At 34.8% G+C, this 22,153-nt stretch overlaps 2 protein-coding genes and 3 non-coding genes across 18 annotated transcripts in view; 1 reads left to right on the top strand and 4 right to left on the bottom strand.

Moving 5' to 3' along the window:
* Positions 1 to 10,374: 10,374 nt before the first annotated feature.
* Positions 10,375 to 22,153, bottom strand: part of LOC127120057 (uncharacterized) — a 74,348-nt gene continuing 62,569 nt past the window's right edge. For 3 of the 14 annotated variants that reach the window (XM_051050437.1, XM_051050439.1, XM_051050436.1), the window contains exons 2-5: positions 14,556 to 14,637; positions 13,783 to 13,908; positions 10,668 to 10,735; positions 10,375 to 10,600 (exon numbers count right to left, since the gene is read on the bottom strand). In XM_051050437.1, the coding sequence (XP_050906394.1) occupies positions 10,596 to 10,600; positions 10,668 to 10,735; positions 13,783 to 13,908; positions 14,556 to 14,596 (240 nt within the window). In that variant the 5' untranslated portion in view covers positions 14,597 to 14,637 and the 3' untranslated portion in view covers positions 10,375 to 10,595. The other 11 variants (XR_007803012.1, XR_007803013.1, XR_007803014.1 and 8 more) reach the window with 11 other exon arrangements.
* On the top strand, positions 11,949 to 13,334 carry LOC127120052 (uncharacterized). Its single transcript, XM_051050429.1, has one exon. It carries the CDS (start codon positions 12,003 to 12,005, stop codon positions 12,855 to 12,857), a length of 855 nt encoding a protein of 284 aa, XP_050906386.1. The 5' UTR covers positions 11,949 to 12,002; the 3' UTR covers positions 12,858 to 13,334.
* Positions 13,518 to 13,639, bottom strand: LOC127124804 (U5 spliceosomal RNA). Its single transcript, XR_007804276.1, has one exon. It is a non-coding gene; the product is annotated as a U5 spliceosomal RNA (small nuclear RNA).
* LOC127124018 (U1 spliceosomal RNA) lies at positions 14,164 to 14,324 on the bottom strand. Its single transcript, XR_007803663.1, has one exon. It is a non-coding gene; the product is annotated as a U1 spliceosomal RNA (small nuclear RNA).
* On the bottom strand, positions 15,407 to 15,523 carry LOC127124800 (U5 spliceosomal RNA). The gene has a single exon (XR_007804271.1). It is a non-coding gene; the product is annotated as a U5 spliceosomal RNA (small nuclear RNA).

Here is a 22,153-nt window from a genome sequence, read left to right as displayed (position 1 = left end):
ATAAGTATTGTGAATAATTCCATATGGTGAAGGAGAAAAGATGGTTATGTTGCACATATGTCATAAGGTCTGGAAGTGAGGTAGTGTATCAATGTTTCAGTTTCTAAGGCCACTAAAATACTTTGGAAGAACGAGAGTACTTCGTGGAGTATATATATTTTGGATTGTACCTTGCAAGTGGTTAAGGACTTGAGGGATAAGGACGTTCAATTTTGTTGGGAGCCTAAGGTAATGGTGAAGTCTAAGGAGAGACTTGAGGACATGGCTGCCCATTCCAAGTGAAACATGTATGGACCAAATGGAGGTTAGAAGATAGATCAAGTATATCCAGTCTTAGAAGGGAGATCAGATTCGAGATAGCTAGTCAGAGGTTTAGTGTTAGTGAGAGACTGTAATGGAATGTTGAGTTACCTAAGGATCAATTACAAGAGTTCGTGTGGAGAGGGAGAACGCACATTATATAGCAATGGAAGCTCCATTGAGTTTTGGTTGTAGAAGAATTGGTTGAGGAGAAGAGCAAGTAAGTTGGATTTAAGGAATTCTAGTAGAATGGTTTTGTAATTGAAACTAGGAGAATTACCATGGGAAGACAAGTGAACACCGAGTGTGGAAGTAGTGTGGATGTTGCAATACAACCGTTGTAATGAGGAACATTTTAGATTAATGCACAATGGGACCATTAAGATTCATTAAGACGAAGTTAAGGGTTTATGGTTGATGATTATTCGCATCGAGGATTTCTAGAGTATGTAGTGGAGTGGAGGAAGTTGTACCTTGGTATTAAGAGAAGTATGTGATAGTAGCATTATGGTCACAAGTAAGTGTAATGAATTTCTTGTCTGAGATGGACGCGAAGTAACGCACATTTTGTTGAGTAGTGAGTCTTGTATTCTAAGAAGTTGAGTTGATGATAGACAAGCCAAGCTGGAGCATGTGGACTAAGTGTAGGATGTGGAATATGTTATGTTACAAGAGCTTATTGGGAGACAATGAGGATTGTCCGTAGCAAGTCATCTAGACAAGTAGCCCCAATATGATGAAGGGTGTAGTAGGTATTGGTTTAGAAGAAAATTCCAGTCATAAGTGCGTGGCAATGATAAGGTTCATCTTAAGTGCATTTTATTTGAATTGCAAGAGTAATAGTGGCTTATGGGAAGTCTGGTTGTTATTTATCTTCTTGAGAAGTGTTTGGTTGGTTGGTCACGGAGTATAAACATTCGCACCGTGTTGGAGCTAAGGGTGTCTTAAATGTCATAAGTGTACCGTTGTGGATGTACAAATTGAGGATGGAGTTGTGAGTCACCACAAGTCAGATTGGTGGTTTTTAAATTGGGATTTCGGAAGGTGTAGTGCGTAGTTGGTCATCTGTAGAGATATTATGGAAGTCAGACATTTGGGGAAACCAACCTAGTGAACCATATTCGGTGTGAGTAACTCTTGGGTGTATCACTATTACAGATAATGAGGACCCTAAGGAGTGATATTGGAAGAGACTTATTAAGTGGTGATCTGGAAGAGATTAGTTAGGTATATGGTATATATTGATAAGGTGTGAAGTGGTTGGTCATGGTATGAAATTGATTAATTCATTTGGATTCATAGCCTTAGATGTAGACTCCCTGAGAGTGGTAATGGATGTGTACGATGATACTCTACCCTATTGGAAGGATTCATGAGTTTTACTTCCCAGGAGGAACAAGAATCAGTTATTCCTAAAGTTAAACATGTAACTCGGACTGTATATTAGTAAGAGCATGAGCTAAGATTATGGAAGATGGGACGAAACGATTGAGATGAATGATTTTGGGATACGAAGTGAAATGTTATCTCTAGACGTGTATGAAATATTGTGCGTGACTCTATGAGGTGTATGGACACTCATAGTTATGCTCTAGATTGTTTAAGTTCCTTAGAAGTGGTGTCTCGTTGATGATTTAAAGTTCCTTGATGGTGTTATGTTGTTTTGGTCGAGATTATATGTCGGGAGAAATCTTGAGTGAATCAAAGCCCTACAAGAGGATTTGATATGGAATATAGTAACCAGAACTGAATATTGTCAAACTAATTTGGTTTAGCTGCATCGAACACATGATGAATTTGGATGTTTATGTTTTTATGGTTGTAGTAATGTAACTCCTGGATACCTATTTTCTGAAGAGTGTTGGTCTTACTCTAAACTTTTGTGAATCATCAAGGAAGTTATTCTACTAATGGAAGTCGGCAAGGTTCTAGTAACATTTTGGATGGTAGGCACTCTGGAGGGTAATTGTGTTTCCTTGTGGATTGTTAGCTAAACAGTAGTGCCTAGGAATCCCAGGTGTCCCACTATTAGAATCAGAGTACCACAATGGAAGGTGACGAAAGAAAGAGATCAATCAAGTCTATGGGGATTAGGGGGATAATTACTCATAAGAATGGAGGTAAGGATGACAGTAAGACAATCTCGTGCTAATGGTTCTATCTCATTGGAGTAATACGAGAGAAGTGTTGGAATAGGAGTAAGGGCTTGTAGCATACATAATCATATCAGATGAAGTTGATGAGATTATCGATAGATGGATTACAAGTTGTCGCATTTGTTGAAGGAATAATAAGAGAAGAGTAGTCAATATTGTGTGGTTAAGGAATCAATACATTTTCTTATGAAGAATTAATGAGTATTGATTAACCAAGTCGAGATAAGATGTCATGATTATGTTTTGTGTAACTTAGTGCAAGGAAGGGAAGTCGTGGTTTTCGGGAAGAAAATGACCAGCTGATGTTGAGCTGTATATCAAAGGAATTAAGTGGAAGCAAGTTTAAATGTTAATCCAATATCAGAATGAGATTGTGATGGAAATCAAGAAGTTTCAAGAGTTCATGAAGAAGGAAATTTGATAGTAAAGACAAGTTAGAAGAATGAGTATGTCAGAGACTTGAAATCGAAGAGAAGTCAAGTGTTGGTCTAAGACGTTGATACAAGGTTTCTTTGTTTGTTGAGTGAAGGAAATTCGGGGGCGATTTTCAATTTAAGGGGGGGGGGGGGGGAATGTAATATCCCATATTCCCTTAAATGCTCAATTAGTTGTCAGTTGAGATCAATTGAGCTCCCATGTACTATATCTTTTGTTAGTTGTAATAATTAGAGCTCCTATGTGCTCTAAATGTTGTCAATTGGGACCAATAGAGTAACCAGTGAACTTTGAAGGGATTAATTATTAATAAAGGAGACAGACTAATATTAATAAGTACAAGAGAGGACATTTTTGGTAACATTAATAATTGGTCATTTGGTACTGGAAGATAAAATATCACTTGGGATATTTTATGTCACTACTTAATATTATATATTATATATATTATATAGTATATGTGTGTGGTGGTTGGTAAGAAAAGAGGATAAGAATAGAAGAAGAGAGAATGAGAGTTATCAGAAAGAAAAAAGAAAGAGAGAGGAAAAGAGAAAGAGGAAAGAGAAAGAGGAAGAAGAGAAGAAAATGAAGGAAGGAAGAAGATGAAGCCATCTCTGTTTTTGGCCTTGGGAATCAATGGTCCTTCCAATCAATCGATTGGTTTAGTGAAACCTATTGACACGAATTAATTATTTGATGAATTAAAATATATCACCAATAGGGTTCAAACCCGTGACCTCCTTGGAATTGTACAAGCCTTACCACTAGGCCAAAGATGTTGTTGTTGAATATTTATGCAATGAATAAATGTTAATATAAATATTGATTAAGATGCATTAACGAATTAATCGAGGATTATAACTCCGTTTTGGATGCAGACGGATGCGTTAGTAAGATAACGAAAAAGGCTATTATTATGATACCATGTTATAGTATATCATGTGACTTACAAATTCTATGAATTATATTATGATGGATGCTAAACATTGTTGATATGTTTGATTGTGAAATAACATGATTAAAAACCTTACAAAGATGAGTGAGGAAACCTAGGAGAATAACTTGATTAATAACTTAGAAATATAATCTAGGTTATGGAACATGTGTGATATGTATGAGAATACGGTATTCATTCGTACGACGCTTATGTGGAGGTCGTGGATGAATTGTTGCCACGATTGAGAATGAGACACATTGTATGGAACATGCCATGTTATTATTTGTGTATTATGGTGAATGAAGTCACCTGTGATTTATGAATTTTGTTATGGTTCGTGGAACCAATGATTTGCGAAACCGATCATGTATTCAGAATGTGTGTTTTTTCTATGATGGTACACATCTCTATTGGTATGCTTAAACGTGTAAGCATTGTGATGTGGGACCAATGATTCGAGCCTCAATTGGGTTTGAGTCCCAACCATGGCGGACATGGGGGAAAGGTGGACACCAAAGTGGGATAAGGTCCATACGGTGAAAGATACCCTAAGTGGGTGAGAGTCCCATACGGGTGACGGTCGCTTGAACTGGGGATTAAGCCTCATAGAGGACCCGATATCCACCGCGAAAGTTGAATCATACGGGCATGCATGAACCGGGTGTGGCTTAGACGTAAGTCCATTCGGGAATTGATGCGCCGTGATCTGAATAATGATCGAGGTTGAGTTATGAGAACTCAGATGCATGTTGCCATACAATTGCGAGATAGTTTCCCCACCGCTCAAGTCTTCGTTCCCTTGTTGACTTGAGTTGGATATGAGTTGAATATTGATTAGAAAACCCTGTAGAGCCGAGTGAACCCATAGGATATGAGAACTCACTGAGATTATTATCTCATCTCATTATTGTTGTTATTTTTCAGGTATTCCTTTCAGGTTGAATTCAGTAGAAGTTGTTTATGGATGTTTCAAGGGACACAGCTATTCGGTTCTTCCGCTGTGGAGTTGTGTGCAATGAAGATACTGCACATAGTTCTTAGATTTTTATTGGTTAGGCATTATTGTATAACATTTTCCATTGATGTTTTTAGTTTGGACATGTATATATATATATTGATGCCATTAGGCACTTATGTTGTGACAGTACCAAAATTTAACACTTGTATGATATTATTCTAGATATATATTATACGGGTTGTTACAGATTGCACAAACTTGTTGTATATGAATAGTGGAAATTTTTAGTAGGATCAATCGATTGACACTCAGGATCAATCGATTGACACTCAGCAAATTTTGAAAAACAGAAATGTGAGTGGAACCAATCGATTGGGCTTCCCTAACCAATCAATTGACTCAAGTTAAAAACCTCAAAATCCATTTCTTAAGTGTTTCTAAATGCATTCTTCCATCCATTAATCAATTGTGATGCCATGTTTATGTTGAATACATGTTAATGGTGAAAATTACATGATGAATCTAGTGAGTTAACCTGGGATTGAAATTAGGTCATGAGTGAGGTTTATAATCTAGATAATGCGAGAATACGGTATTCATTCGTACGATGCTTATTTCGAGGTCGTGTACGAATTGTTGCCATGATTGAGAATGAGATGTATTGTATGGAACATGCTATACTATTTTTATGTATTGTGGTGAATGAAGTCACCTATGATTGATGAATTATGTTATGGTTCGTGGAACCGATGATTGTAGAACCGATCATGTATTCAGAATGCGTGTTTCCTGTGATGGTACACATCTCTATTGGTATGCTTAGACATGTAAGCATTGGGATGTGAGACCAATGATTCGAGCCTCAATTGGGTTCGAGCCCCAACCATGGCGGACATGGGGGAAAGATGGACACCTAGGTGGGTTGGAGTCCCATACGGTGAAAGATACCCTAGGTGGGTTAGAGTCCCATACGGGTGACGGTCGCTTGAACTGGGGATTAAGCCTCATAGAGGACCCGATATCCACTGCGAAAGTCGAATCATACGAGCATGCATGAACTGGGTCTGGCTTAGACGTAAGTCCGTTCGGGAATTGATGCGTCGTGATCTGAATAATGATCGTGGTTGAGTTATGAGAACTCAGATGCATGTTTCCATACAATTGCGAGTTAGTTCCCCATCGCTCAAGTCTTTGTTCCCTTGTTGACTTGAGTTGGATATGAGTTGAATATTGATTAGAAAACCATGTAGAGCCGAGTGAACCAATAAGATAGGGAACCCACTGAGATTATTATCTCACCCCATGTTGTTGATTTTTTTTCTCCAGGTAGTTCTGAGCAGGATAAGGGTAAGGGCAAGATATAGTGATGTCTTGCTTACCTAAGGACTGATGGTTTTTCTTCTGCTGTATAGATATTTTTGAGATCATTGTCTAATGATCTAGATCAGTAGTTTTATTTTGGGCACTCTTATGTACATTTATGCCACATTATGTCATTTTTGGAATAGAAGTTGAAGTATAATTGTATAAGTTTGTTTCAAGATTAAATATAACCTACATGGCATATTATGTGCCGCAACATAACTCGTTGCATTAGATTTAATATAATAGATAATAGATGTTGTTTTTGAAGATGTTTTGTAATTTAACAAAATAGTGTAGTTGTTATATTTTTTTATAGATGTAAGGTGAAAATACTTAATTATATAAAGAGTGATAATTGTGTTTAATTGTAACTAACTCATGTGAGATATTTAATAATAAAAAAATTGTAACATAGAATTTTTGGAAAAGAAGTTGAAGTATAATTGTATAAGTTTGTTTCAAGATTCAATCTTAAAGATGACACATCAGATTTTAATTGATGTGGTAAATATAACCTACATGGTATATTATGTGTCGCAACATAACACGTTGCATTAGATTTAATATAATAGATAGATAATAGATGTTGTTTTTATGATGTTTTGTAATTTAACAAAATTGTTTAGTTGTTATATTTTTTATTATTATTTTTTATAGATGTAAGGTGAAAAAACTTAATTATATAAAGAGTGATAATTGTGTTTAATTGTAATTAATTCTTGTTAGATATTTAATAATAAAATTTTTGAAACATAATTTTTGGAATAGAAGTTAAAGTAAAATTGTATAAGTTTCTTTCAAGATTCAATCTTAAAGCTGACACATCAGATTTTCATTGATATGACAAATATGACCTACATGGCATATTATGTGTCGCAACATAATCCGTTGCATTAGATTTAATATAATAGATAGATAATAGATGTTGTTTTATATGATGTTTTGTAATTTAACAAAACTATGTAGTTGCTATATTTTTTATAGATGTAAGGTGAAAAGACTTAATTATATAAAAATTGATAAGTATGTTTAATTGTAATTAACTCTTGTGAGATATTTAATAATAAAAAATTTGTAACATATAATTTTTGGAATAGAAGTTGAAGTATAATTGTATAAGTTTGTTCCAAGATTCAATCTTAAAGGTGACACGACAGATTTTAATTGATGTGGCAAATATAACCTACATGGCATATTTTGTGTCGCAACATAACCCGTTGCATTAGATTTAATATAATAGATAATAGATGTTGTTTTTTTTTATGATGTTTTGTAATTTAACAAAATAGTGTAGTTGTTATATTTTTTATCATTATTTTTTATAGATGTAAGGTGAAAAGACTTGATTATATAAAGAGTGATAATTGTGCTTAGTTGTAATTAACTCATGTGAGATATTTAATAATAAATTTTTTGTAACATATAATTTTTGGAATAGAAGTTGAAGTGTAATTGTATAAGTTTGTTTCAAGATTCAATATAACCTACATGTCATATTATGTGTCGCAACATAACTCGTTGCATTAGATTTATTATAATAGATAATAGATGTTGTTTTTTAGAATATTTTGTAATTTAACAAAATAGTGTAGTTGTTATATTTTTTATCATTATTTTTTTATAGATGTAAGGTGAAAAGACTTAACTATATAAAGTGTGATAATTGTGTTTAATTATAATTAACTCTTGTGAGATATTTAATAATAAATTTTTTGTAACTTATAATTTTTGGAATTGAAGTTGAAGTATAATTGTATAAGTTTGTTTCAAGATTCAATCTTAAAGATGACACATCAGATATTAATTGATGTGACAAATATAACCTACCTGGCATATTATGTGTCGCAACATAATCCGTTGCATTAGATTTAATATAACCTAAATGGCATATTATGTGTCGCAACATAACTCGTTGCATTAGATTTAATATAATAGATAATAGATGTTGTTTTTTATGATGTTTTATAATTTAACAAAATAGTGTAATTGTTATATTTTTTATCATTATTTTTTATAGATGTAAGGTGAAAAGACTTAATTATTTAAAGAGTGATAATTGTGTTTAATTGGAATTAACTCTTATGAGATATTTAATAATAAAATTTTTGTAACATAGAATTTTTAGAATAGAAGTTGAAGTATAATTGTATAAGTTTGTTTTAAGATTCAATCTTAAAGATGAAAAATCAGATTTTAGTTGATGTGGCAAATATAACCTACATGACAGATTATGTGTCGTAACATAATTCGTTCCATTAGATTTAATATAATAGATAGATATATAAATAATGACTAGTATCTAAAATTAGGGGACTAAATTGGAGAGAATGTGATATTTTACGGACTAAATAGATGGTATATTATTTGTTTTACTCTATGTTTCTAAAATAACCCCTTTGACAAGGTTTTGAAGGTTCAGTGTGTTAATTTACTTTGTCATTTGGAATGGAACAAAGACTTGGCATGTATGACTTTCTAATCTTACAAAATACATATTGGAAACTAAAAATAAAAAGTGTAAACATGTTTTAAAAATAGGTTTCAAATAGCAACAATTGCAACACAAACATAAGAGCTTTTTAATTAGAGTTTTAAATATTTATTTTTGTATGAATTTTTCCAATCCAAAATATTAATATCAATTATAAAAATATTTTAACATTTTAGACTGGGAAAAAGAAATACAATATACATGTTTTATTCATATAGGTAATCTTTCAAAATCTAAGGTAATTTATATAACTTGAGATTCGCCCTAGGGACAATTACCGATTTTTCTTAAATCAACCCAACTTCTTGTAATATGTCCAATCTATATTACAAGACCTTTAAAAAATGACAAATATAGCCAGGGTCTGATGTTTGTCTCCGTACATAAAATCAACCGCGACAAATCAAATCATCTTTTGTCTTAGCACATCTCTTCAAAACCTTTAAAAAATGACGTGTTACTTCCGTTCTACCGTGAACGACGCTTAAGCCTCCATGTGTGAGCAAGTAATGTTTAACTGCTAGAGTGTGATCCAAGCGCATCCACTTTACCGCAAACAAGCAAATACTTCTCGCTTCCATGGTAGAGTATACAAGCAAGTGAACAGTAGCATGCGAACGTCAATACTGTTCAGTAAAAACAACCAAATAAATATTCCATTTGTGAGCCGAACTACGGAGCACTGATTTTCTTATTGCACGTATGAGAATACGTAGGCACAAGGGCCCAAATCTTTGGCGAGCACACTAACTTAAAACTTATTTTCTCTTCCTCCTTATTCTTTCATCTCATTCTCGATAGCAAGCAACATATAGATAAATAACATCCATACGCATTGATACAAAGTGGTTCCCATGGAGTACCATGGATGTGGGGGTGCTAATACCTTCCCCTTGCATAAACGACTTCTGAATCCGCTCTTGGTTGCGAGATCATTCTTCATTTGGGGTTTTATCGCTATTTTCCTTTTCCTTTGGAATAAATAAAATTCAGTGCCGACTCTGTATTTTTCGCGGCGCAACAGATATCTTCCCGGATCTTTCAACAACTCCCCCTGACCCGAAAGAAGCTTGACGTTGGAGTCCATAGGAGTATCCATCGGACGACAGTCAAGCATACCAGTTTCAATTAGAATGTCTAATGCATACTTACGTTGATTAATTGCAATGCCTGATGAGGACTGAACAACTTCAATACCTAAGAAGTATCTGAGTGGATCCAAATCTTTTGTCTGAAAGTTTTTGAAAAGATGAGTTTTGAGTCGTTGGATACGCTATGTATCGTCTCCAATGATAATAATGTCATCAACATAGACCACAAGAAAGATGTGTTGACCAGTGGAGGAAAGGAGGAAGAAAAAAAGTGATTTGCTTCACATCTAGTCATACCAAACTGTATCAAGGCAGAACTGAATCGACCAAACCAAGCACGTGGAAACTGTATCAAGGCTCTGATACCATGTTGTAATTGTATCTCTGTGTGTCGAATATGATCACACATGCTATATATTTATATGCAAAATAGAGATACACAATAGATAATAATATAATTTACAGACTAATTGAATATCAATCAATACTAATTGATTGATAACGGATTCTCAACAATTTCAATTAGATACATATAGTTTGATGATGTTTATTGATCTAACTTCATTTTATTTTTTTATATAGGTGACTACTTTTTTTCTTCTAGATGTGGTTGACCTTTTTTCATGAAGTTGAAAACTCACTTGGTGTTAGATTGAATATTACTATGATGCTTTTGTATAAAAATGTGACAATATAGAAAATAGAATTGGGTTGATGTATAATTTACTGTTATTTGAAAGATTTTGTGAAAAGTTAAGAGTTAGTGTGGTATGATATAGTTATACTGGCTTGCTTTTGAATAGAGTAACCTTGTGTTAAATTCTTCAGTTTTGCAAAACCTTTCAATTGTCGTGGAGCTTTCCTAGCCTGGAGAAGATAACTAAAACGTCAGCATTGCAAAATAAAAAGCAGCAAAAGCAACAAAATCACATACCCCTGTATTTAAAATGCAATTTGCAGTCTCTACCACTGAAATATGCTAGTCCTAATGAAACTTTCTCCCTAAGATCAAAAGAAAACCTTCATTAGTAGGTTGTATACTGAGACTGAAAAAATGTATATTTCAAAAGTGTAGCATAGGTGACAATATCCACACCATAAGCTTCTGGATCTTTCATCTCTTCGAAATTCCCTAGAGCTGAATCGATATCACCACAACGAACACAGGCTGAATGTTGGAAACCGTTTTTGAATTGTACAATAAAAATGTTTGAACCAACTTCAAGATGGTTGCTTGAGCCCACTTATGGAGTCGACAAATTACTTTTTCCCTCTGTCGACACAATGCAACTCATTGAAACTCTCCAAGTTCTCTTCACAAGATAGAAATGTTTGTCCAATTAACTTCTTTAAGCACACTACTTAAAGCAGTGAGTTCATAACCTTCATTCAACAATGGCAATACTACAAAATCTCCATCCATTATATCATCAACTTCCTAACATTCTTAATATCTTCTTTGACACTAACAATATATAATACCAAGCAATTCATGCTTCATTCAAGAATATAATGCATCACATGTGAGCATGCATGTGGTAGAAACACGAGTTTTCCTTTTAAATTAGTAAACTTGTCACACTTGTGCCAAACACTCTTGCTAAATATAAAACTTCTTAAATCACTTTGTTTCTAATTAAAAAGAATGCGTTGTTTTGGTTCAGAGGTATCTATTTGCCTGGCATGTTCCATTGTTGAGGAGCTAAATAGGTTAAAGAATGGATTATCGAAAGATGAGATCCAGATCTTGTTGGATATGATCAAGCCAAACTAAATTATATACAATTTTTATTCTATTAATTGGTTGTGTGTGCATGAATGACATGTAAGAAGCAATAAGAAACACCTATTTTTATAATTGCAATTACGAGTGCTATGTGTCTACAGAGATGGCAAACTAGATGAATACTAATGATGTTTTCTGATTACCAACACTTGAAAGACATGCCAGTGATATTCATCGTGCACCTAAAACACATTTCAATGATATAAGCATCTTGCAGAATACCATTAATAAATTCACAATGTTGGGTTGACATGTGACATGCTTACCATATTCAAAGGAAAACTCATGCAAGCACCACATGCTCTACACCTCCATTAACAAGTCCTACCTATTTTATTTCTTTATTACTATATGATATTAATAATTATCAACAATATCATGATTCACGAGTAGGTCTTATATAAAGAGAGGCTTGGTAACATCACACAAACATTGAGCTTTACAATTATCTTTGAAGAAAATAAGAACAAATTAAAGAGCAATATGGCAATAAAAAACCATGTTCGCTCTAATAGTTTTCCTTCTCAATCTCATCCTAACTCCACTAGAATAGAACAAGAGCTAAGCAAAATCAAGACATGGGAAACCACATCAACATCCACGTCTGATTCAATCACCATTGGCCTTTCTTTGCTGGAAGATTTGTATATTTCATTGGAAGATTTTCTCAATATGGCATCGACACAAAAGGCCATTTCTCGGCATCAAGGTGAGAATTTTGTGGAAGAGTTGTTGGATGGTTCGGTGAAAATTTTGGATGTTTGTGGTATTACAAGAGACACCATGTTAGACATTAAAGAAAATGTTGAAGCCCTTCACTGTTCTCTTAGAAGAAGAAAGGGAGATTCAAGCATCGAATCAAGTGTAGCCGAATATAACTTCTTCACAAAGAAGATGAAGAAAAATGTCAAAAAGTTGATCACATCTCTAAAACAAATGGAAAGTAAATTTGGAGCTTCCACACTTTTGAACCAAGATCAAGAAGTCGTTTCTGTGATAAGAGTTCTTAGAGAGGTTATACTAATGAACATGTCTATCTTTCAATCCATTTTGTCTTTCTTGGCTCCCAAGTCAAAGGCAACCAAATGGTTGAAAATGGCAAAGTTGATGCATAGGAGGACATCATCATGTGAGGAGGAGAATTTAAATGAACTGCAGTGTGTGGATGCATCCTTAAGGACCCTTTTACGCGAAGGTTCTGATGTTGTCAAGATGCAGGTTGCACATGAATGTTTTGAAGCATTGGAGAGTGCAACTGAAGGGCTAGAGAAAGGTTTGGAAAGTGTATTTAGGTGTTTGGTTAAAACTAGAGTTTGTCTTTTGAACATGACTCAATAGTTTGTTGGGTCTTTATTTTCTCCCCAAAGCAAAAGCATCCAAATTTTAAGGATCTGCTGAGGATTGAAATTTTTGTTTGTGTAGATACATACAATTCAATAGTCACACATTTCAATCAAATACAATGAAAATCTTAAAATAATTATCACACTCTACTCATCTCATGTTTTTTTTTACCTATGCACTTTAAACAGATTACTCTCTACTCATATCAGATAAGTTATCTCGAGTAAATCCTACCCAACATTCCTTTTTTATATAGAACAAAGTAGATATTAACCATTGAATGAAAGTCTCCAAAACACATCTAATTCTGATAATTCCAAGATACACCCAGAGAAACCTCAATCTAATATGAGTAGCTAGCAAGATACTGTTATGGAAAGACATCAGGGTAATGTATCACAAGTTTTTGTTTTATGCCACAAAACCATAACATCAAGTGCCCAAAATGCTAGAAAAAGAGAAATAGCTAATTTTGTTCCAAGGACAATACACCACAGAAATATGATCCAACTAGTTTTATGGAACCCTAATAATGCATTATACCTATAAAATTTAAATTTTTGTCAATCATAGTATTAAAGTTTCTAAAATTTTAAAAATAAACTAAGCTTAAAAATCATCAATGAAAATTGATAAATTCGAACTAAATTGCAAAGCCCTCAATCTAGAGGACTTTACTCTTCCAAAAACTAGCATATGCCGCTAATTGTAACACTGACACGGTATTCTTTAGTAAAAGGCGAAAGAATAGTTCACTATGTTATCATCACACGGCTCTGTAATTAAGGGCAACCAGAGGTCCTTAAGTTTGTTATCAACTCAATTGACCCTATCTTAAATAACTAAAGTATCACAGTCTAGTGACAACTGAATTTCAATGCAAATATAACACATGAAACAACAAAAGGTAACAACTCACCTTGCAATAGAGGAACTGTATTGAGCTAATTGATTTGTTCCATCTTTTAAAAACCTCACCAATGAAAGATGATATACAACACCCTCACCAAAATGTGCAAGCACATAGAGTATACAGACTGAGCTACTGCCAAACATCAGATTACACATTGGAACATCACCAACAAAATCTAGAAAGATTAAGACTTGTAAGCAGCTTTTCTATTATGTAAACCCAAAAGTTACAAACAAAAACCATTATATTACTCCCACCCCTGTTAAGCACAGCAAGACTTACCCTCGTCAAGCACAGCAAGACTTAATTATTTATGTCTCCTTATTTGAACAGGATTGATACAAGTCTAGTGACCCTTTTAAAAAAGTATTTTACAAACTTAACTTGAAGAGGGCCGCGCGAACGCAGGCCCCCACAGCAACAAATTATGATGTAGGTTCCACCACTTGGGTAGACCTTAGGCAAGCACCCCTCCTAAGTGCAATGGAAGTCACTTGCCTAGGCCATGGGCCTTCATGATCACCCATTGACCCCATCCAGGTAAGTATATTGCAATGTGTCACACACTTGTTATTTATACCTCATCTTCCTTGCTATTCATTCTAACAATTCCGGTGTGGGATTCAGATGACATGAGATTGATTCATCCCGTTTTTTGTGAAAGATAATCATCATTTAAATCTAAATCAGGACATATTTGTTCCTAAGATTTAGTGTTGGAGTTGTATGTACACGGTCTATATCAGTTTAGTGGATCAACAATTCATACACCAACTCACATTTGCAACCTCATGTGTAGCCGAATATAACTTTGTGACATTTTTCTTCATCTTCCCAGCTTGACCCCAACTTTTTCTACATCTGAAACCATGCAGTGGAAAAATCTTTAGGAGACAAAGATGGTGTTGATAGAATCATGAATGACAAGTCCGAGACAAGCAGATGATTCAAAAGAGCATCTGAAGCCTCTCTCTGGTTCAGTTTCATTCACTAATATGGTATAAGAGCTCAAAAGAGCATTGAGCTACCTCTTCTTCACCATGCCTCCACGAGCTGCATACTACAAGCATCTTGCTAAAAGTACTTCAGCCCCTCTTGTCACTGCTCTTCTGGATGGTAAGAAATATCATTCCTAGTCGCTTTCCATGAAGTGCGTGATTATGATGAAGAATAAAATTAGGTTTTTAGACAAACTTGCGCCGTTGCCAAATCTTGTGCTGACCAGAATCGGAAATTCAGTCATGAAGCATGTGATCTATATGTAGCTGCGGCAGCTTGCAAGGATCTCGAGACGCAATTCTCGCAAGGAGACTATGTTTGCATTGCTGAATAGCAGAATTTTTTTGCAAAGCTTCAACAAAACAATTTATGGATCTCGAGACGCGATTCTCGCTAGTGGACTATGTTTGCATTGCTGAATAGCTTAAAATTTTTGCAAAGCTTCAACAAAATAATTTATGGATCTCGAGACACGACAGAATAGCAGAAATGCAAAGCTTCAACAAAACAATTTATTAGTTACTATCTATTTTACAAAAATGTGTGTTACGAGAAGAATCCCTTTCCGTTTTGCTCTTGTCTAGTGAAGCTGATGGTAGAAAAAATATTATAACCTTAAACTAAATTGCAGAACCCTCAATTAAGAGGACTCTTCCAAAAACTAGCGTATGCCGCTAATTGTGACGCTGACACAGTATTCTTTAGTAAAAGGCGAAAGAATAATTCGCTATGTCATCAACACACGGCTCCATAATTGTTAGTAATCAGAGGTCCTTTTGTTTATACGTAAGCAGCATAGTTAATTTTATGAAATAGACAATGTGGGATTTAAAATCTGATACCCACTCACTTGACCCTCCCAATCTAGCAACAATTGAATTTCAATGCACATGAATAAAAACTCACCTAGGAGTTGTATTAAGCTATGGTTAGAGCCTATAGCATACAAAAGAATCCTATGGTTAGAGCCTATAGCATACAAAAGAATCCTATGGTTAGAGCCTATAGCATACAAAAGAATCCTATGGTTAGAGCCTATAGCATACAAAAGAATCCTGTAGAAGATAAAGAGATATTTCTGAGACTACAACTAAAGGAACTTTCCAAACCTGAATTCTAGCCTGGTGGTGCTTATATATCATTGAAAACTAGAAACCTATATCCCTTAAAATTAACATTAAAAAGGCATTTGATACATATGAATGTAGTAACTTTTTTATCAATCATTTGGATTTAATCAAGTGTTTTGCTCTTGGATACATACTAATAGAATGAGATAATGATGATGAGAAGCAATTTTACATGCCAAGTTCCTACGGATTCAAAACCCTTTTTTGCAACAGCAGAAGCAAAAGATCATTTGCAAATTACTATATTTATGAAATAAGTTGAGATAGGAATGAATGATATTGTTCATACCTTGCTTGCTTCACAGAGAGAGCATCCATGGAAGCTTGGAATGAATGATATTGTTTACAAAGCTTTGCAAGTGGAAATGGAAACAGTAACAAAAGGAAGACAAAACGTTTATCCATTTTTTCCCTCTCATGGTGAAAAAAGTGTTTTATTTTAGTTTCTGTACTTGTTGCCACGTATCTAACTATGTTCAAGGCAACAATGCACTTTAACAAATGTCAGTTGTGACACGTTTTTGCCCATTATGTTGAAGCTAGTGTTTGATTTACTCACACATACTCCATTTCATTTTGATTATGTATAAAAACTTCATAATGTATTTGTAAGAAATTAATCAAATTTAATTTTAAATTATTTTTATTTATTTAAATCATATTAAATTTTAAAATTTTTTAAACTAATTTTATTATGAATGAATATGTTAGAACATAAAAAAATCAATCAACATGAATGAATTTTCTTAATGGACTTTGGTTAATTATGTCTACCTATGTGACTATAAAGTAACTATAGTTTCTTTGATTTTTGTCTAATAATTGGGGTTACAATATTACAGACAATATATATAATACTACGACTCAATTTACAATAATATCCCTAAACTGTATCGCGTGGAGCTACAGCTTCTGCACCCTTAGTCACCTACCCACCACAAACAATTGGGCTTAAGACTCATTTGGAATCTTCACATATTGTGTTTCTCTTTGTCTTAATATAAGTCATACTCAACAATCACCACATTGACGAATATCACATCCTGACAATCGAGGACATATCCTACTTAACTTTGAGAAATATGTAACAAGTTCAAGCAATGCTTGAATTTGTCACTCATGATTGGCTTGATCAACATATCAGTTGCATTCTCTAAAGTATGAATATTTTCAAGTAATATGTGTCCAAATGCAAGTAACTCTATAATCTTGTGAAACCCCGCATCAATATGCCTGGTCCTAGCATGATAAACCCGATTGTTTACCAAATAAATGTCACAAAGACTATCACAATGCAACCGAACTCCTCAATGCTCAACACCCAAATCTCTTATCCAATTTTGTAAGATATAAGGCTTCTTTAGCAACTTCACTTGATGTCATGTACTCTGATTCAGTTGTCGACATGGATTGGACCAATGATTTCCAACAAATAAGCCCTCATGATAAAGTAAAGACGTACCCTACTGTAGACCTTTTATCATCCCTTTCACAAACATAGTCTGAATCAATATATCCTACAACTGAAAGATCGTTATTTTCAATGTTAAGCAAGAAATCATGACCCCTTGTACCCTTCAAGTACCTGAAAATCCACTTGATTGTTTCCCAATGACACTTGATCACTTTTGACATAAAATTATTAACTTGACTTACAACTTGTGTCAAATCTGGTCTAGGATATACCATAATATACATTAAACAATCAATGTCACTGGCATAAGGAACCTTTGACATATATTAAGGTTAAAAAAGTATACACAAGAAGGGAGATTGAATTGTGTATATGAAAATTTACTTCTTTTTCTCAAACCTGTTCAGAACCTAAGATGTCAAGCTCAGATTCTGATCCAAGTAAGAGTCTGACTTTAGAGTTTGTTGCACATTGGAATATAAATGCAAAAGTAAATAAAGAGACACACAATATATCTTGGTTCCTCTCAAACCGAGAGTAGTTCAGTCCCCTTGCAGCACAAGAGATTTTCACTATAATCAATCAGATTACAACTTGCTCAATTAAACAACAAGCAACAAACTTCATTGCCTGAACAACCCGTTCAGGACTTCCTGCACTATCCCACGGAAAGAGACTTCATGCTCAATCAAATCCTGAAAGAGACTTCTGCTCTACGCAAGCATGAGACTTTAATGCTTAATTTATACAAAAAGAGACTTTTGCTCTGCCCGCGGGCATGATACTTAAATGCTCAATCTATCCAAAAAGAGACTTTTTTGCTCAGGCACTCGACAAGAGACTTCTTACATATTCTAATAAGTAGTTTAGAATAGTAATTACAGATGCACTTGATACTCTTATCAGTGGTGCATAGGTACAACACAGATCCTTATGTCTCTAAGATTTCTAAGATTAGCAATGGTAAGAAATCTTAAGACCCTATTGTACAAGCTAACATATATACATAAGTGTTCTTGCTTGTATCATATCATCTTTGTGTTGTATGGTTCTATTAACAACATATTCAAAGACTTCCACGGTATTTGAATCTTTAGCATATTTAGAGTTTTCAATCAAAGTCAACGAACCTATGTTGATCAACTTGATCAATCATCTTCAGCATCTTCTTCATATCCTTGAACTTCCTTTTATAGGATTAGGAAAATAGTCATTAGAGAGTTTGAACATAATGAGCAGGCATGTTGAAGAAGTATGCCAAGAGAGTCGTTAGAGATTAGCATTTAGTATGAAGCTTTGTCCATTTAATAGTATTAACACTCTCAGTACCTTTCTGAAGGAGAATTGCCATCCAAGGCGCAGCGGAATATAAAAATTTCTCCTTTAATGATCCTTACGAATGAGCATGATCAGTGATAGAATCGTTACCTCTTGTGGAGATTCAAACCTTTGGTGCAGATCTCTGACAATGATCAACCTTTGATACAGATCCACGGGGCGATCACGAACGTTGAACGATGACAACGTCTCTACTCAGTCCACACGAACGGATTCCTTCAATCGCAGTGCTAGCTGTTTGTGAGTGAAGGCTTTGAGTGAGAGAGAGAGAGATACGAAATTCCAACTCTTCAGTTGTGTTGTCTGGAGTGTAAATGCTTCTACCCAAGGGGTTCTATTTATAGAACCACTTGTGTGGGCTTCAAGCCAAAAAGCCCACTTAAGTGCATTTTGGCCCATATCTCAGAATATGCCAAAATCACTTAAGTATTTGGTACTTTACCATATTTCGTATTCTTCTTAAGTACACCGTACCTTACGATGTTCCTTAATTATTCTATCTCTCATCAATCCGTCCTTTGTGTGTGACCCTATAGGTTTTCGCGGCGTTGGCAATTATATTAAATCATGCATTTAACATAATAAACAGTGAGCGGTATCTAGCAACACATCACTGCTACCCAAGTCACGAAAATGTCATGTGATCTGACAAAACCTCCTGTGATAATAATTATGTGTATAATTACCCCTTTGCCCTTATGTCTATATTGAACACAAGGTATAGACCGTGTCACCCTTGTCCAGTTCAATATTGGGCCCATAGACATTTATCCTGTTACGCAGGATTGGCAAATTCCATCTAGGACACTCATGTCCCTCAGCATGCTTTGTGGAGTACCCATCAACTGTCTTTATGGTCATCCAGTTACGGATAACGTTGGATCAGTAATAAAGCACTCAACTCTACATCTAGGATCCATAGTGGTTTCAGGTCGAAGAGTGGTATACACTATTATCACCATGAGAATAACTTATGACACTTTGCATAACTTTCTATATAGTATTCTCATAGCGGGTCAATCCGGTATAAATATTACTCCTAATATTCATACCTATGTTTAAGACTTGATAACTCTTTATCCATGATCCACGAGATGTGATCATCAGTCTACAAACATAATAGTCTTAATGCTTTAATGTTATCCCACTTCACACTAAAGCTCGACTACGGATACTTTAAGAATAGTGTCCTTATGTTTAATGTGTTCTCATGATTAAGTCACACTTAATACATTAAACGGACTATCTATTCTAGGGACTTTATTAATCAACCATAATAAAGAAAATGCCTTTTATTATTAATAAATAATTCGATACAAGTACCAAAAGTATTGGCCTCTAGGGCATAGGTACAACACAGATCCTTATGTCTCTAAGATTTCTAAGATTAGCAACGGTAAGAAATCTTAAGACCCTATTGTACAAGCTAACGTATATACATAAGTGTTCTTGCTTGTATCATATCATCTTTGTGTTGTATGGTTCTATTAACAACATATTCAAAGACTTCCACGGTATTTGAATCTTTAGCATATTTAGAGTTTTCAATCAAAGTCAACGAACCTATGTTGATCAACTTGATCAATCATCTTCAGCATCTTCTTCATATCCTTGAACTTCCTTTTATAGGATTAGGAAAATAGTCATTAGAGAGTTTGAACATAATGAGCAGGCATGTTGAAGAAGTATGCCAAGAGAGTCGTTAGAGATTAGCATTTAGTATGAAGCTTTGTCCATTTAATAGTATTAACACTCTCAGTACCTTTCAAGGTACTAGATATCTACCAACAGGTAGAGCAAACTGAAGATGTCATATCTTTATTACTTAAGCCTCGCAAAACAAAACTCTAGTAGACTTTGTCCAGAATTATGGGGCTTTAATAATACAATATTGCTTTGGTATGGTGTACGGATCATATGCTCTTCAGTCTTTCAGAAGTTGAGTGGTCATCAGAGGCTGGATCTAGACCAGAGTCTGAAGCCTTTAGATGTTGGTGTAAGCCCTAGAGGCCAATAATTTTAGTACTTGTATCGAATTATTTATTAATAATAAAAGACTTTTTTCTTTATTATGTTTGTTTAATAAATTCCCTAGGATAGCTAGTCCGTTTAATGTATCAAGTGTGACTTGATCATGAGATCACATTAAACATAAGGACATTATTCTTAAAGTATCCGTAGTCAAGCTTTATTGTGAAGTGGGATAACATTGAAGCATTAAGACTATTATGTATATAGACTGATGATCACATCTCATGGATCATGGATAAGGAGTTATCAAGTCTTAAACATAGGTATGAATGTTAAGAGTAATATTTGTACTGGATTGACCCGCTATGAGAATACTATATAGAATGTTATGCAAAGTGTCATAAGTTATTCTCATGGTGATAATGGTGTGTACCACCCTTCGACCTGAAACCACTATGGACCCTAGATGTAGAGTCGAGTGCTTTATTGTTGATCAAACGTTGTCCGTAACTGGATAACCATAAAGACAGTTGATGGGTACTCCACGAAGCATGCTAAAGGACATGCGTGACCTAGATGGAATTTGCCCATCTTGCATAACAAGATAAATGTTTATGGGCCAATATTGAACTGGACAAGGATGACACTGTCTATGCCTTGTGTTCAATATAGACATAAGGGCAAAAGGGTAATTATGCACATAAGTATTATCACAGAAGGATTTGTCAGATCACATGACATTTTCGTGTCTTGGGTAGCAATGATGTGTTGCTAGATACCGCTCACTGTTTATTATGTTAAATACATGATTTAATATAATTGCCAATGCCGCGAAAACCTACAGGGTCACACACAAAGGACGGATTGATGAGAGATAGAGTAACTAAGGAACACCGTAAGGTACGGTGTACTTAAGTGAATTATAGAACATCGTAAGGTACGGTGTACTTAAGTGAATTGTAGAACATCGTAAGGTACGGTGTACTTAAGTAGAATACGAAATATGGTAAGGTACCACACGCTTAAGTGATTTTGGCATATTATAAAATATGGGCCACTTACACTTAAGTGGGATTTTTAGCTTGAAGCCCACACAAGTGGTTCTATAAATAGAACCCTTGTGCAGAAGCATTTGTTGCGGTTGCATTTTCTTCTCTCTCTCTCTCTCTCTCTCTCTCTCTCTCTCTCTCTCTCTCTCACTCACACACACACACACACACACACACACACACACATACACACTTAAAGCCTTCATTCGTAACAGCTAGCACTGAGATTGAAGGAATTTGTTCATGTGGACTGAGTAGAGGCGTTGGCATCGTTCAACGTTCGTGATCGCTCCATAGATCTGCATCAAAGGTTTCAATTGTCACAAGAGGTAACTATTCTATCACTGATCATGCCCATTCATAAGGATCACTAAAGGAGAAATTTTTTATTTCCGCTGCATTTTGGATCGCCCTTCTCCTTCACATCAGAGGCTGGATCTAGACCAGAGTCTGAAGCCTTTAGATGCTGGTGAATA

Source organism: Lathyrus oleraceus, chromosome 2, assembly GCF_024323335.1.
Source record: "Lathyrus oleraceus cultivar Zhongwan6 chromosome 2, CAAS_Psat_ZW6_1.0, whole genome shotgun sequence".
NCBI classification, from domain to species: Eukaryota; Viridiplantae; Streptophyta; class Magnoliopsida; order Fabales; family Fabaceae; genus Lathyrus; species Lathyrus oleraceus.
Note: the sequence above shows the minus strand (reverse complement) of the source record. Positions and strands in the feature narration are given on the sequence as shown.

Bases quoted from the DNA above. Each gene is read 5' to 3' on its own strand.
- LOC127120052 (XM_051050429.1), top strand. From the start codon at position 12,003: ATGGCAATAAAAAACCATGTTCGCTCTAATAGTTTTCCTTCTCAATCT.